Source organism: Halichoerus grypus, chromosome 2 (assembly GCF_964656455.1).
Source record: "Halichoerus grypus chromosome 2, mHalGry1.hap1.1, whole genome shotgun sequence".
In the NCBI taxonomy this organism is placed as follows: Eukaryota; Metazoa; Chordata; class Mammalia; order Carnivora; family Phocidae; genus Halichoerus; species Halichoerus grypus.
In genome coordinates, this window is record NC_135713.1 from 205,644,636 (window position 1) to 205,662,310 (window position 17,675).

Here is a 17,675-nt window from a genome sequence, read left to right on the forward strand (position 1 = left end):
GGCACGGAGCGAAGCCTGTCATGCCTGTGTCGATCATGGCCTGGGGTTCTCTTTGCAAAGAGCGTTCCTGGGGCACTGAGAATGTACCAGAACTGGGAACACCAAGGAATAGGGCCAAAAATCAGAAGTATAGCACCACAGTGTAGAAGTAGTTTTACTATTCATCCTTAGCTTTTTGGTTTCTATGTATTTAAATAGTGCCCACAAAAGTACTTTTCTTAGGTAAATGCTTATATGATTTTGGACGTCTGAGAGTTTAATCACAATGAAAACCATCATAGTAATTGTCTCTTTCACATTTTTCCTTACCTACTGTTTTCGTTACAACTGAAAACATTTAAGTAGAAAACTAGTTTTAGTGACTTACATAGTAAGTAATAAACCATTGATAAATGAGTAGCAAATTACCTTGTTAGCCTCCTCTCAGCCCCTCCAAAGAGTTCCATGTATAGGGATCTCCAGTCTTTGCGGTCTTGAGGACAAAAGCCCTTGTTTCAAAGTGGATGCAGGCATTTCCGTGCAGCGGTGAGGACCGAGCCTCTTGGGGCCCCCGTGGTAGCGGTGTCACCTCCCCTTTGTTGCCTCCGTGCCAGAGCACAGGGCCACGTGCCGTTCAGCAGAACACTCTTCCAAGTCGCTTTACTGAGACCTTTCTTCATCTGCTTTCATCTCTTCCGTCCTTTTGCTCTTCTCCCCTAGTCTTCTCACTCCTTTTTGCCCCTTCCCACCGTTCATCCCTAGTTTCAGAACGTTCAGCTCACCTCTGAATTCCGAGCACTTGTCTCCTGGTGCGAACCACTTGCAGACATGTTCTTGCTTTTGAGGAAGAGGGTACTGCTCAGTGACAGCACCTAGATTTCTCAGCTACAGCTGTTAGCTACAGCTCCCACTTGACCGGGCTGTTGAGGAGGGTGACAGGCCTGGAGAGGAGACAGGAGTGGCAGTGAGGGCCTTTTAAGGAGCTAGATAAAGCACCTGCAGTGTTGGGCTAGTCCACACGGAGACCGGAGGGGACATGGGCACACCCTACGCTAATGAGCTGAAACACTCACATCTGAACTTCTGGCTTATTTCTCCCAGGACGTTGGGGCATATCTGCTTGGATGTCTTGCAACCACCCCAGACTCACCTGGCCAAGCGTGCACCCATCACCTCCCTTCCCCAGCCTTCCCTTCCCAGAACTACTCTTATTCTAGTACTCCCGAGCTCAGTGGTTGGCACTATCATCCACTCAGGACCCAAACCCCACATCTGGACATCACTCTTGAATCCTCCTCTCCTGCTCCCCACATGTCCAGTCTTTCACCAGGTCCTGTGAATTCTGCCACCTTAAATATAACTCCATCTCTCCATCTCCCATAACAGGGCCTTCAGATTAGATTATTACCATCTTAGCCTCAACTACGGCCACCGAAGTGGGGAATAGAGAAAAATTAGCATTTGTTTTTATTTTTTAATATAAAAAGTAAGGAAGGCACTCTGGTGTTCTAATTCTAATATTAATTCTACAGCCTGGTGCATGTATCTTCTGGTCGTCCAGTCCTGGGTCCCAGGTGTCATGTTATGCACGGCGCCGTCTCCTGGGGTGGGGGTAGGACTGTGGTCTCATGGCCGAAGTCATTCCTCCTTGCCCTCTGTGTTCTGTACCAGGGGCAGCTCATGTGGGCTCTCACTTATGTTTTCGTAGACCTGACTGCCCTAAACTTGGCAGTCTCAGCATTGCTGTCATCTGGGGAAATGGGGACTAAAGGCAAACATCTTTGGTACCATACAGATTTCTGGCTATCTCCTGGCAAATTAATTGGCATTCTGTCAAAGATAACTCAGTTATTGGGACGCCTGGGTGGCTCAGTCAGTGAAGCGTCTGCCTTCGGCTCAGGTCATGATCCCAGGGTCCTGGGATTGAGTCCCACATTGGGCTCCTTGCTCGTCGGGGAGCCTGCTTCTCCCTCTGCCTGCCGCTCCCCCTACTTGTGCGCTCACACTCTCTCTCTCTCACAAATAAATAAAATCTTAAAAAAAAAAAAGATAACTCAGGTATCTTTGACAAGGGGCTACGTGTTCCAAACATAATAATGTGTAGAAAATGAAAACTTTTATTTTTAACATAAAAAATACAGGAGGGATGCTTTACTAATCTTTGCTGTGTATAATCTGGGCTTTCTGTTGGTCATCCTGCGTGGGTCTCATCCCACACGTGTGCTCATTTGTTTGTTTTGTTGGAGTGGCATTTGAAAGTAAATTGCAGATATCATAACCCTTAAATATCCCCTATATACAAAGATGTACGGTTGTAGTATGGTTATATAAGAGAACAAATTTAGGAAATTTAACTTTGGTATAATCCTATTATCTAATATATCTAAATTTAATACATTTAAATTTCACCAGTTGTCCCAAATAATGCCATTGAAGCAGTTCAATTGTCTATATATATGTGTATATATATATATAGAGAGAGAGAGAGAGAGATACATATCTATATATACTTTTTTAAGTTTTATTTTTTTAGTAATCTCTGCACCCAAGGTGAGGCTCAAAGTCACAACCCCAAGATAAGAGTCGAATGCTCTTCCAGCTGAACCAGCCAGGCGCCCCTCTCTATGTTTGTTGATGCCCACCTCCACAAATAATGATAGGGTGCACTACTTCGGAATTGTTTCTGACGGTAAACTAATAGCTCAGTGTGATGTATAGTCCCTGGCTTTTTAATTTTTTTTTTCATTCATAATTTTCAGAGAAATACCTAGAACCTGCCCTTGGAAAGAGAGCTTTTATTTATTTATTTATTTATTTATTTAAATATTTTATTTATTTATTTGACAGAGAGACAGCGAGAGAGGGAACGCAAGCAGGGGGAGTGGGAGAGGGAGAAGCAGGCTTCCCGCTGAGCAAGGAGCCCAATGCGGGGCTCGATCCCAGGACCCTGGGATCATGACCTGAGCTGAAGGCAGATGCCTCGTTAAGACTGAGCCACCCAGGCGCCCAGAAAGAGAGCTTTTAAATGGTAGAATAAACACAAGAATACCCTCTGTTTACTTTTTATTTACTCTTTATGTACTTTCTGTTTCCATGTCCTGCCCCTGAATTAATTTTTGGAGACCTAGTTTATTTTGATGTTGCTGAAGAACCAAAGAAGTAAGAAACAGAAGAACAGTTGAGATAGGGAAAGAAGGAGGAAGGCGTAGCGGTGTCCCAGTAATGGCAGGACAGACGTTAAATGTCAGCAGCAGGTGAAACCAGCCTGGGGACAGATGTGGCTGGCCGCGAGGTTGCCCGGAACCTGCAGCATCTTCAGAACCTGGAAGAGATCGCGCGGGTGGAGCGGTGAAGCACACGACTGCTCAGCAGTTTGCTTTGTTTTAAGTAAAATGTCTTGCTACAGATCGACTTCTCTGGTTCTGGAACTTATCTTTGAAGGAAACTGTGTTTCACTTGTAGATTTGTAGTGCCAGTTATAACTTTGACTGAATGTGAACTTTATCTAAACTTTTTCACTGACAATTATGTGTCAGCTGCCCTGCTGAACGCTGGAGAAGAAGAATGGGCGGTCCCTGCCTCGTCAGAGTTTACAGCCTAGAGGGAGAGACAGACTGCCACATGGACGGATACTGCACACCAAGATGTGTGCTCTAGGAGAGAAGGAACTCGTCTGTCTTGTTCGGCACTGTGTCCCCAGCCCGCGCGTAGGAGGCACTCCATAATCGTTATCATCTAAATCAGGGCTTGGCAAGCCATGGCCCGCGAGCCAAATCTAGCCTGCCACCTGCTTTTGTGAATAAAGTTTTGTTGGGACACAGCCATACTCATTCATTTACGTATTCTCTATGGCGGCTTTTGCCCCACAGTGACAGGATTGAGTAGTTGTTTCAGAGACCATCTGGCCCACAGAGCCTAAAATATTTACTATCTGGCCCTTTACAGAAAATGTTTGCCAACCCCTGGTCTAAGTGAATTAAAAGGAGAGGCAGACTGTTAGGATGAATGTGTCCAAGGGCCCCAGACAGGGGGGCGGGGGGGAGCTTCTCAGATGAAGTGTCAGCCAAGTTGAGATAAAAGAGTAGACTCTGAGTCCAGGTCAGGGACAGCTTCTTCTGAGGCCCTGTTGTTGAGGTTGTTGGGGTAGCAGAGTGCAGATAGCGCCTTGAGGAACTAGCTTGAGCACCGAGCGAGGGGAAGAACAGTGGGAAATGAGTCCCAAGAGAGAATCAAGCCTAGTAGGCTGCTTAAAGACTTCGGGTCTTTATGTTAAGAAGCCTTTGAAGTGTTCAAGTAAGCATTGTGATCTGCTGGATGTCCTTTTGGAAAGAATGCTTGGTGTAGAGCACCCTGGAGAGGAGCGGGGGTGGGTATGGGGGAGGCTGCTGGAGAGCTATTATAATATTCCAGTCAAGGAATGAGGGAGCTTGAATGGGGGCTATTCACGGGGAGGTTTTTGTTTCTCTCTCTTTCTTTTAAGTTTTATTTATTCATTTAAGTAATCTCTACACCCAACATGGGGCTCAAACTCACAGCCCTGAGATCAAGAGTTGCGTACTCTTCGGACTGAGCCGGCCAGGTGCCCTTCTGTTTCTCATTTTTAAATGGAAGATTCTAGAGATATTCAATATGTAAACTAACAGGATGACTTGATCCTGCCCTTCTGTTGTTTCAGATATTGGGCATGTTTGTAGAAGTGACTTTTCTTCCTGCCCATACCACCACATTGGTGTTGATCCTGCTCTGCTATTCTGGAGCTCTTTATCTCAAACCCCGGGAAGGAATGAACATCAGCGGGAGCTTTCTCGTTGTGCTGATCATTTCTTGAGAGGATGGACATACTTGTTAGGAACAGTCCGTGCTGTCCTGGCTCCTCTGATGCCCTAGATACATCTTGGTGGTGTTACTGTTTTTTATCCTAGTGACCGGCGTGTTTTTGAAATTTGATATTTTTAAATTTATGTAAATGAAAAAAATTATCTTTCTCACGTGATTATCTCCTTAATTCCAGTGTTAGCCTTTGACCCTTGGCCCTTCGCTGCTCTTGTAAAGATCTAAAGGGAGAGAACTACCTGTGAAAGTACAGAAGTACTTATCAGCATTAGCCTCTCACTACCTCAGAGAGGTTCATAAATTGCTTTTTCTTACAGAATGTTATGTAGCTCCGAATGTAAAGATCTAGGTTTATTTATTTTTCTCATAAGCAACAGCATTGCCCTATATTTTATCATCTCATAGTGTCTAAAATTGTTTTGGGGGCACCTGAGTGGCTCCGTCTGTTAAGTGTCCGACTCTTGGTTTTGGCTCAGGTTATGATCTCGGGGTCCTGGGACTGAGCCCTGTGCATCAGGCTCTGCGCTCAATGGGGAGTCTGCTTGAGATTCTCTCTCTCTCTCCATCTGCCCTTCCCCCCAATCAATCAATAAATCTAAAAAAATAAATGTTTTGAAAATTAAATGTTTTGGCTTGTTTTTGTATTCATGTTTCTTATTTACAGTTTCAGATTTTGATTATAAATATTTATAGAAAATGCCAAAACATAATCATCTGAGTAGCAGGGTGGCATATGTTGGAATTGTCCTACAATATTTATTGAAAACTCATTGGGTTTTATGGTTTTTTATTTCCAGACAATGTAGTTCTTTGTCTTTTACTCTGTTCATTTCAAACAGAACAAATTAAACAGTTTGATTATTAAAATATCTTTGCTTTACATGTGAAAAGAAGCTCAACATTACTAATTATTAAGGAGATGCAAATCCAAATCCCAGTGAGATACCACTTGACAGCCATTAGGGTGGCTGCTGTTCAAACAGAAGTTAACGGGTGTGGTCAAGGGCGTGGAGCAAACGGAGCCCTTGTGCCCTGCTGGTAGGAATGCTTACCGTGGTGCAGCCACTGTGGAAGACAGTATGGCAGTTCCTCAACAAATTAAACCTAGATTGATGATCTGGCTGTATGATCCGGCTGTACCACCTCTGGGGATGCACCCAAAAGAATTGAAAGCAGGGACTGGAACAGATACTTGTATACTCCTGTTTATAGCAGCATTATTCACAACAGCCAAAAGGTGAAGCAGCCCACATTGTCCATGGATGGACGAGTGGGTAAACACAGTGTGGTGTATGCACACAGTGGACTATTATTCAGCCTTAAAAAGGAGGAAGGAGTTTCTGACACCTGCTACAATGTGGATGGACCTTGAGAACATGGCGCTGAGAGAAATAAGCCAGACAGAAAAGGACAAATACTGTGCGATTCTATTTATAGGAAGTACATGGAATAGTCAGGGTCACAGTGGTTACCAGAGCCTGGGGAGAGGGGCGAGAGGACTTCTTGTGTGATAGGTTACACTTTCAGGTTGGGATGGTGGATAGTGCTCATGCTTGTACAGCATGAACGTACTTAAGCCGCTGAATTGTGTACTCAAAAAGGGCTAAGATGGGAAATGTGTTATTTTACCACAATAAAAAGAAATCTTTGCTTTGGTACTGGGGTTGAGACTGAACATGCGAGCTATGTGGCTCGGTACTTTCGTGTGTGATTCTCCTGTTACCATGGAAAGTACGGCAGCTCTAGAAATCATCCGGTTTTCGGCTGAGAACCTGAGGGATTATGTCGTCCGTCCTCGACTTTGTGGAGTGGAGGAGGGACGCGGCTTGTTCGGATAGTGAGCGCCTTTAGCTGGCACTCAGCTTGGGTTCTGTACATACATTCCTTGGTTGGTCCGGGCAACCTGTACTGGTTGGTTATCATGAAGCAGGCGTGATGGCTGTAAAACTGCGCTCCAGGATTCACCTTCAGAATCAGACTTCATTCAGTGCCAGACTGGTGGTGTGATCACACCGAGTCTCCTTGCACGCATAAAGTTTGCGCAGATTTCTAACACTGCAGGTTTGACCGCTTCTCTTCGTTACCTCCCTGTGGCTAGTAGCACTGGCTGCTTAGCCTGGGTCCCTTTGGATTTCCATTTATGTCACTTCGTTTGATATCACAATTAAGCATTCAATTGTTTTTTCAATTTTTCTGATCTATTTTTAAAATAGAAGAAAGTATACAAAAAATAATATAACTGTACGCATAGTACAGATGTAACATAATCTTTTGCTGTATTTGCTTCAGTTCTCTACTTTAGAAATGGTACAGATGTTGCTCAATCGCATTTTCGTCTCCCCTGAAAGGAATCACAGTCCTCTTGTTTCCGTGTGAAAGGACATCTCTCGGTGTTCACATGCGTTTCCTGATTACTGATGAGATCGGTTATTATTTCACGTGGTAGCGGCTGTCGAGGGCCTCCTCTTCTCTGGATTGCCTCTTCCTGTGGTTTTTCCACCTTTGTTGGGTTGTTGGTCTTTTTCTTACTGAGTTTTAGGGATTCTTCATTCTTTATTCTGTTCTCTCTTCTTCCTGTCCGTGGCTTATTTTTTTAGCTTCCTTTATATGATATCTGCTGTCATACAGTTGTTTCTAATATTAACAGAGTCAAAGTTATCAACTCGTTAGGAAGATGAGTGTCCCAGGTCATAGAGATGGCCTCCTGTATTTCCTTATTGAGCTTTAAAAAGTTTTGCTTTTTCTAACTAGGTCTTTAATCCATCTAGAGCTGATTTTTCTATGTGATAGAAAAGGCAGGGATCTTATTTTGTCCGTATGACTAGCCACATGTCCCAACAGCATCTATTAGCTGGTGCTTCCTTTCTCCACTGGCTTATGATGCTATCCTTCTTATCCAAGGATGCAAACACATTTTTCAAACCTGACGTATAACTGAGTATGAGTCCAGCAGATTGGGGGCTGAGCAGTAGACAAAAGGCATTCCACACAAACCCTCTAGACCATTAAGAGAGAGCTGATTCTTTTGCATTGTGACCTATTATGGAATAGAAAAAAATAATATTATGTATTCAAAAGGTACTCCAGGTATCGGAAGGAGTGCATTGGTAAGCCACGTTGGTGACCTCCTGCCGCCTGCTGGGTGTGGGTTGCAGTGAGTACTGTCCTGGTCCTGGTATATCCTGTCCCTGAGGGAAGCAAGACTGATGGGAGAGTGAACTGTGGGAGATTTGCTGATAATAAGCAGTAATCTTTTTTTTTTTTTTTAACTTGGTCTTATTTTCTGCCTTAAATGATGATTGGCTCATTTATCTCTTTAAATTAGTTATTACGAAAGCTAGTTTTTGTAGCACATGCAATACCAGTGGGGGAAATTGCCATAAACCAAGGTTGCAGAGTCAGCCCCTAGTATTTGGCAATAAAAAATGTATTTTCATAGTAATTTAGGTTCTAAAGTTTTCTGTTGCCTAGCATTGTTTTTCCTTTGTAGTTTCACTTGGAATTACCTACTTCAGATTCACCTAGGGCATAATTAATGTGTTTTAATGCTGTACTTTTCATCCCTGTGACTTATTTCATTTGGACCTCTTATTCCCCTTCCCCGATTTCATCCATCTCCCAGTCCCCCTCCCCTCTGGCAACCACCAGTTTATTCTCTGTATTTATGAGTCTGTTACTGTCTTTGTTTATTTGTTCATTTGCATTTTAGGTTCCATATGTAAGTGGATTCATATCTTAACTGTCTTTGAAATCTGTCTCTGATTCATTTAGCTGACTTAGTTCATTTAGTGTAAGACCCTCTAGGTCCATCCATGTTTCTAGGAATGGCAAGATCCCATCCTTTCTTTCTTTTTTTTTTCTTTTTTAAGATTTTATTTATTTATTTGAGAGAGGGAGAGAGAGATCATGAGCAGGGGGAGTGGCAGAGGGAGAAGCAGACTCCCCGCTAAGCAGGGATCCCAATGTGGGGCTCGATCCCAGCATCCTGGGATCATGACCTGAGCTGAAGGCAGATGCTTAACCGACTGAGCCACGCAGGTGCCCCAAGATCTCAATCCTTTCTTACGGCTGAGTAATATTCCATTATTGTGTGTGTGTGTGTGTGTGTGTATATATACCACATCTTTATCCATTCATCTATTGATGGACACTTGGATTGCTTATATATTTTAGCTATCATGAATAATGCTGTAGTAAACTTAGGGGTTCATCTGCCTTCGAATTAGTGTTTTTGTTTTCTTAGGGTAAATACCCAGAAGTAGAATTATTGGATTCTGTGGTACTTTTGTTTTTAGTTTTTTGGGGAGCCTCCGTACTGTTTTCTTGAGTGACTGCACCAGTTTGCATTCTGACCCAACAGTGTATGTGGATTCCCTTTTCTCCACATCCTCATCAACATTTGTTGCTTCTTGTCTTTTTGATTGGTATAAGGTGATGTCGCATTGTGGTTTTGACTTGCATTTCCCTGATGATAAGCGATGTTGAGTATCTTCCCGTGTATCTGTTGGCTACCTGTGTGTCTTCTTTGGAAAAATGTCTGTTCAGGTCCTCTGCCCGTGTTTTTTCCCAAAGATTTTACTTAATTATTTTATTTGAGAGAGAGAGCATGGGGAGGAGGGGCAGAGGGAGAGGAAGAGTGAGAATCTCAAGCAGACTCCACGCTGAGCACAAGCCTGACGCAGGGCTTGATCTCACAGCCCTGAGATCATGACCTGAGCTGAAACCAAGAGTCGATACTTAATTGACTGAGCCACCCAGGCGCCCCTCCTCTGCACATTTTTAATCAGATTATTTGGATTTCTTGGTGTTGAGTTGTACTAGTTCTGCATATATTTTAAATATTAATCCCTTGTCATATACGTCATTTGCAAATATTTTCTCTCATTCTGTAGCTTGCCTTTTCATCTTATTGGTGGTTTCCTTTGCTGCGCACCAAGAGCAAAATTCTGGATTCATTACATCCCTTTTAAATCAGACAACAAAACCTTTTTTTTTTTTAATAGGTTGAAGTTGTCTCTAGGATGTTCTTTGTAGCGATAGTGATCATTCTTTACACACTTCCCCTGTTTTTCTTTTAGCTCCATTAAACTTTAAAAGAGGTTTTCTGTGGGAAACCCAGTTTTACTTCCCAGGAGTAAAATTTTTCTTGTTAAAATTTTGAAGAAAACATAATGAAGAAAAGGTTCTAAAAGAGAAGAAATATTTTATTGCAGTTATCTGTACATCATACTGTTTGAAGAAACTGTCAAGGATCTCTAAGTTGTGTGAGTTTGTTGTATGCATAGGTTAAATTAATTTTTTTATATTACTTTTATTTAGTTTTAAATGACCCATACTTCAGATAAAGTCTGCTGGAAAAATTCATTGGAGCATAAGTTGGATTGCAATGTTAGAAATAGTCAAATAACTAGAAATCCTAGGAAATAAAATGCCAATGGCAAATACTAGATTCTTTAAAAGGATCTAAGGGTGAAACGAGATGAATGCTAGAATGGAAGATAGCGCATCACGTTATCCTGGGGTCTCCAGTGCAAAGACTGTGATTCAAGGAGATGGAGGGCAAGGGGAGAAAGTCCTCAGAGAGTTCTTATTTGTGTTTAATAATGGCAAACCGTAATTGCTGGTGATAACAGATAAGTAATATAAATGTAATGAACTGTTTCTAACCCTCCATACCCCCGATAACATAAGATAGCATTTTCTAACGCCTCTTCTCTCTCTCCCTCTGTCACTCACCCCCAAAATATTGGTTGTTTCATGGTTCTGCACTGTATTTACAGTTGTTTTCTACTGAGTGAGCTGCGTAGCCTCCGTATCGTACTGTAGCTCCAGTTGGAGGTCTTGAAGAGAACTGTGGACTGTATTCAAGAACCCACGTGAACGTGTTGTCACCACAGTCCGCGTGTGTTCAGGTGTGGCGCGGTCGCATCCGTGTCCCACCTGCCGCATTCCTCTCCTGGTTACTGTCAGAGACGCTCATGTGCTCATGTGCGCCGTGAGTCCCCTCGAGAGAGAGAACGGTGTCGGGTAGTGGTGAGGATTAATGTCATTTTAGAAACATTGGCTCATTTTAGAAACATGGAACTTACTATGAAGACAGGTAGCTTTTTTCTAAAGTCATTTTTTAGCACTTGTCTTTCAACGTTGAAACTGGAAATAAGGAGCTTCCTCCAAAGACTAGTTCACAGTGGATTCATTGACGGATGAGAGGAAGCTCTAATTCTGAATGTGTTTCATGTTTTTCAGATCTCAGTCACGGTGGATTGGCAGATCACTATGAAAGTTCCCACTGGGGACAGCAGCCCACGTACAGAGGTGAAGCCAGCGGCAGCTGGGATAAAGTGATAATAGACAGGACTGACAAGGAGGCGTGGCCTTCCATCACAGGAGCAGAGACTGAATCTGCCTCAGAATGTACCACAGACACTGACTCTGCCTCCAACTGTGGCTCAGAGAACAGTAGCATGGCTACGGGGAGTGCCCAGGGCACCTTCACTGGACATACCAAGAAGACAAATGGCAATAATGGCACCAACGGTGCGCTCGTCCAAAGCCCTTCTAATCAGAGTGCCCTTGGAGCAGGGGGCGCCAGCGGTAATGGAAATGGAGCCAGAGTGTGGGCCGTAGCCACAGGCTCCAGCTCCGGCCCAGCTCACTGCTCTCTCAGCGGTGGGGATGGAAAAATGGACAACATGATCGGAGATGGGAGAAGTCAGAATTGCTGGGGGGCTTCCAACTCCAACGCTGGCATTAATCTTAACCTTAATCCTAATGCCAACCCAGCTGCCTGGCCTGTACTTGGACATGAAGGAACTGTGGCGACAGGCAACCCTTCCAGTATTTGCAGTCCGGTCAGTGCCATAGGTCAAAATACGGGCAACCAGAACGGGAACCCAACAGGCACTTTAGGTGCTTGGGGAAACTTGCTGCCGCAAGAGAGCACAGAACCACAAACGTCCACTTCTCAGAATGTGTCTTTCAGCGTACAACCTCAGAACCTTAACACTGATGGACCAAATAACACTAACCCCATGAACTCTTCACCAAACCCTGTCAATGCAATGCAGACAAACGGACTGCCAAACTGGGGCATGGCTGTCGGTATGGGGGCCATCATCCCGCCCCACCTGCAGGGCCTTCCTGGTGCTAACGGATCATCAGTTTCTCAAGTCAGTGGGAGCGGTGGTGAAGGAATCAGCAGTTCTGTGTGGGGACTGTCCCCAGGTAACCCTGCCACAGGAAGTAGCAATTCTGGGTTCAGTCAGGGGAATGGAGACACTGTGAACTCAGCGTTGAATGCTAAGCAGAATGGATCCAGCAGTGCTGTGCAGAAGGAAGGAAGTGGAGGAAGCGCCTGGGACTCCGGCCCTCCTGCTGGTCCTGGACTCCTCGCCTGGGGACGGGGCAGTGGCAACAACAGCAGCGTCAGTCATATCCATTCGGGGGCTTGGGGCCACCCCAGCAGGAGCACCTCTAACGGTGTGAATGGGGAATGGGGCAAGCCCCCAAACCAGCATTCCAACAGTGACATCAATGGGAAAGGATCAACAGGGTGGGACAGTCCGAGTGTTAGCAGCCAGAATCCTGCCATGCAGCCTGGCAGTGAACACATGAACTCTTGGGCCAAAGCTGCGTCTTCTGGAACGACAGCAAGTGAAGGAAGTAGCGACGGTTCTGGCAGTCACAATGAAGGAAGCTCCGGGAGGGAAGGAGCAGAAGGCCGGAGGCGAGATAAAGGGATGATAGACCAAGGGCACATCCAATTGCCAAGGAACGATCTTGACCCAAGAGTTCTGTCTAATACTGGCTGGGGACAGACTCCAGTAAAGCAAAACACTGCCTGGGAATTTGAAGAGTCCCCTAGGTCTGAGAGAAAAAATGACAATGGGACAGAGGCCTGGGGCTGTGCCGCTACTCAGCCTTCAAACTCAGGGGGGAAGAGTGATGGGTCCATCGTGAACAGTACAAATACCTCTTCAGTGTCCGGGTGGGCCAGTGCACCGCCGGCTGCTGGGCCAGCAAACACAGGCTGGGGAGACAGCAGCAACAAAGCGCCAAATGGCCCAGGGGTTTGGGGGGACTCGATAAGCTCTACTGCTGTTAATAATGCTGCTGCTGCCGCCAAGAGTGGCCATGCTTGGAGTGGGACCGTAAATCAGGAGGACAAGTCGCCCACCTGGGGGGAGCCTCAGAAACCCAAATCTCAAAACTGGGGAGACGGACAAAAATCTAATCCAGCCTGGAATGCAGGAGGGGGAGATTGGGCAGATTCGTCTTCTGTCCTCGGACACTTGGGGGATGGGAAAAAAAATGGCTCTGGATGGGATGCTGACAGTAATCGGTCAGGGTCTGGTTGGAATGATACTACCAGGTCTGGGACCAGTGGCTGGGGTAATGGCACAAATGCAAAGGTGAATCCAGGGACAAACTGGGGAGAGTCTTTAAAACCTGGCCCCCAACAGAACTGGGCGGGCAAACCCCAAGACAACAATGTGAGTAACTGGGGAGGAGCCGCTTCCGTTAAACAGACAGGAACTGGGTGGATCGGGGGGCCAGTCCCTGTCAAACAAAAGGACAGCAGTGAGGCCACGGGCTGGGAGGAACCTTCTCCACCATCCATTCGACGCAAAATGGAAATTGATGATGGTACCTCAGCTTGGGGTGACCCGAGCAACTACAACAATAAAACTGTAAACATGTGGGATAGAAACAACCCGGGCATGCAGAGCAGTACCACGGCCGCCGCCGCCACCACCCCCACCACCACGAGCAGCAGCTCGGACGTGGTCGAGACGCCACCGCCGCACCAGGCCGGCGCCCAGCTGAGTCGGTCGCCGCTGCTCGGTCCAGGTATGGAGGGCACTGAGGTCACTTTAGAAGTTAAAAAAATCATTTATTCTCGTTACCTATGTATACACACTCTGATGGTGTTTTCACATAGCAAAGGACACTGATTTAAGTGTCTTTCACCGTGTAGCGTTGTACTTAAATGTTATCCCCAGAGAATAAAGAAAGTAGGATTCTCTGATAGCTTTCTACCCAGGAAGCAAAGATTTTTGACACTTTCAGTTTAAGGAGAGTAGAGGAGAAATAGATCCTCCTCAGGAAAGATGGGGGACCGTTGTGTTAGCTGGTGTTTGCTTAGAAAAGTTTCCATTTCTTTATGGGATGAGCCAGTGGTCCTCAAGCCCAGCCTCGGTTAGAAGTGCTTGGGAGCTTGGGGGCTGGGGGACCAATCGCCAAGATCTCTGGTGTCACCGGCCTGCGGGGCAGTCCATGCACGGGTGGCTTCCGAGCTCCACAGCATTCCTGACGTGTGGTTGGCGCCGAAACGGAATCGTCCGTGTAGTGGCATTCTACGAGTCGTGTTGTGATTCCAGCTGGAAGAAAAATTGTAAAATTAGAGTAAAACTTGGGTTTTGAGTTCCTGCTTTGTGCAGGGCACTCTGCTGGACACTGTGGCGGCAAAGAGTCTTGCCGGACCGGACCAGAATCTTCCCACAGGGGTCATGAATTGTGACGAAATACACACGCGGCGTGCCCCAGCTGGCCTGTGTAGCGGGAGCTGACAGTGGCCCCACTTTCTAACTAGGGTTTCGGCTCTTGGCGCACAGTCTTGCTGTGCTCCAGGCGCGGAGTCGGCCTGAGCGGTGAGAACTGGGCTCCCCAAATCGCAGAGCCCCTGGGTGCAGAGGGACCAGAAGGAGAATCCAGCCCAAGTCAGGGCATCACACTTAGGGGCTTCCTCCCCCTTCTGCATTGTCCCCACGCAGCTAGAGGCCTCTGCAGCAAGGCCCACAGCCAGGGCCAGGGAGGCCGCCTCCCACCCAGCGCCCTTCCAATTCTGGCTGTCCTGTCTTTTTAGACTGAGCCTCTGTCAGCCTCCCTCCAGTTTCTGTAATTGCTCGTGTACCATTGTCCTCTGGGACTCTACAAAGCAAGGCTGAGCTTCTTGTCCCATCTACCCATTCTCCAGGAAATACTCCTGGGTCCTTACCACTGTTCCTCAGAGTCCTGGTTTTAAATCCTTTCTGTTGTCATCTAGAAAAGCTGTAGCTTGTTGAGAGCCTTTGTGCCCAGAACTAATGTCACTGGTTTACAAGTATGGTTTTAACAAGTGCAGAATTTGTTGAGACTAAGTTCCCGCACTCCTAAAAATCCTACTTCTGGTGATGAAGTCTAAGTTTCATTTAGCCCTTTTGAGCCACGTCACACTATTTGTCCTAAATTCAGTTTAGAATCTGAAGTTTTTCTTTTATAGTTAAGAAAACTATAAAGCCCTTCCTCACTCAGGATTATTTGTGTGCATTTGGTCGCTTCGTCCCAAATGTAGAACTTGGGCCCTGGTAAAGCTTTGGATTCCAGTCCCCCAGCCTGTTGAGATCTTTCTGTACCCTGATTCTGTAATCAGCATATTAGTTATTCCTTCCAGTTTTCTACCATCCCTAAATTTTCATAAACATGCCCTAAAGACAAGACTAAATTCTTTCTCCATGGTCACTCAATCACCTTACATATGGAACCAAATTTGAATCCAAAATCCGACCTACAAGGGAATCTGGCGAGTGACGTGTTTTAGCTGTGGGCGTCTAATACGGGAAGGCTCATAGAAGGCAGTAGAATGGATGCTGAGTGCTTGTTGCCTCTGTCATGCACTGAGATGTGGGTTAAAAAAAGATCGTTCTCACCATCAAACATCATTCAAACAGGCATGAATAAAGAACCATTGGTGCACCCCCACTGCCCAGTTCCAGAGCTCTGTCGGAAACCCAGTTGAGGCTGGTTACTTCCATTCCCCTGGCTCCTACCTCCCAACCTCCTCAATCCAAGAATTCTGATCACCCAGCAGAGCCCCATAGTTAGTAAGGTTTAGTAAGTAACTACAGGGCTCTTGTACCCATCTACGTTAATGCTTCTAGAACTGGTACCTTCATCCTTTTATTTGGTATACACTCGTTCGAAATAAATCATTGAACACTATTATGTGCCAGGCATAGCACACAGAGGCTCAGGATATAATAGCGTGGAGGACAGGAGCTCTGCCCTCTTTAAACCTCCATGTGGACAGAAAGACAAGTACCTGGACAAAAAGTTCAGAGGAGGATCAGTGGTTGGGATAAGTGTTAGGGTGATAGGAAGGCCTTGCAGAGAGAAGCTAGAGATCGGGAAAGGCCTTTAAAAGAGCTGGATTATATCCAGAGGACTGAGAGGCTGGTGAGAAGTTTTTGTGGTTTTGGTTTTTTGTTTTTTAGATTGATTTATTTGAGAGAGAAAGCGTGTGCGCGAGCAGTGGGGAGAGAGGCAGGGGGAGAGGGAAAGAGAGTCTTAAACATACTCTGCACAGAGCCTGACACAGAACTCGATCTTTTTTTTTTTTTAGAGAGATTTTATTTATTCATGAGACACAGAGAGACAGAGAGAGAGAGGCAGGCTTCCCACAGAGCAGGGAGCCCGATGCGGGACTCGATCCCAGGACCCCAGGATCATGACCCGAGCTGAAGGCAGATGCTTAACCGACCGAGCCACCCAGGCGCCCCACAGAGCTCGATCTTAAGACCCTGAGATCACGACCCGAGCTAAAACCAAGAGTCACATGCTTAACCGACTGAGTCACCCAGGCGCCCCGGGGGAGGAGTTTGAAACAGAGATTGAACAATCAGACTGACTTGTAGAATCATTCCAACCATAAAATTAAGAATGGGTCGGTGGGAAGCAAAGCTGTAGAGGAGGATCCAGGTTCGGCCAATGTCTTGATGGTGATGGTGGCCCTGGATTGGGACAGTGGTGGGCCGTGGAGACAGAGGTGGCAGCAAGGCTGGGAAACTGGTTGTGGAAGCAAAGAAAAAAGGTGAGCAGAGAGGGTTCAGAGCTGGGGAGAGTGGGCCCGTGAGCAGGTCACTCACTGACTCCCCCAGGAGCACAGCAGGGGGCACCTGTCCCATGGAGGTGGAGCAAAGGTGGATGTAGAAGCCAGCCCCAGCCGGAGCTCAGGCTGGAGGTGCAGCTCTGGGAGAACAGCGGGGATTAGAGGGCTAGGTCAGGAGTAGAGACTTTAAGACAGTAGAGTTTGGAGCCTGTTTAAAGACTGCTGGAGGGGCACCTAGGTGGCTCAGTCGATTTAGAGTCTAACTCTTGGTTTCAGCTTGGGCCATGATCTCAGGGTCGTGAGCTCGAGCCCCGTATCAGGCTCCCTGCTCAGTGTGAAATCTGCCCTTCCCCCACTGCCCTCTGTGCATGCTTGCTCTCTCTCTCTCAAAAAAAAAGACTGCTAGAAAGGAGCCAATTGAGAGGGAGAATGGATGCAAAGGAAAGGGATCCCTGCATCTAGCCGAGAGGAGTGTTCTCCCCAATTTGTAGAGGAGGCCAGGGTGTCTGTGGCCAGAGGGTGACAGGCACCTGCTGGGGTTCTCTTTCTCCGAGTGTCAAGGACACCAGTCTCCAGTACAGAGGGGGCGGGTAGGAGCAGAGATGAAGTTTGCAATAGCCACATACAAAATGGAGCAGAGGGCTTACCAGGGACCCCCGAAGGGCTGCTGGACAGTGTTCAGGATCCAGATGTCACAGTTGCATAGGAAATGAACATTCATTTATCCAGCATGTGTTTATTAGGACCCACTATGTGCCAGGCAGCATTCTGGTTTGGGGGACAGCAGGGAACAGAGGAGGCAGAACCCCTGTCCTGGTGGGGGTGCATTCCAGCAAGGGGGGGCCAAGGCTTTGTGGGTCAGCAAGCATGTATGCAGCGTGTCTGGTGGTGAGGGTGCTGCGGAGAAGGAAGCTGGGCAGGGGCGTCGGGGGCAGAGATGGTCATCTTGTGTAGGACAGCCCGAGCATGTGAGTAGCTGTTTGGTCTTCACTGTGAG

The 17,675-nt window shown here is 46.5% G+C and overlaps 1 protein-coding gene across 7 annotated transcripts in view; it reads left to right on the top strand.

The window, feature by feature from the left end:
- The window catches only part of TNRC6C (trinucleotide repeat containing adaptor 6C), a 148,860-nt gene that overhangs the window by 80,313 nt on the left and 50,872 nt on the right, over positions 1-17,675 (top strand). For all 7 annotated transcript variants that reach the window (XM_078066167.1, XM_078066169.1, XM_078066168.1 and 4 more), the window contains exon 5: positions 11,059-13,662. In XM_078066167.1, the coding sequence (XP_077922293.1) occupies positions 11,059-13,662 (2,604 nt within the window). The remainder of the gene's footprint in view (positions 1-11,058; positions 13,663-17,675) is intronic.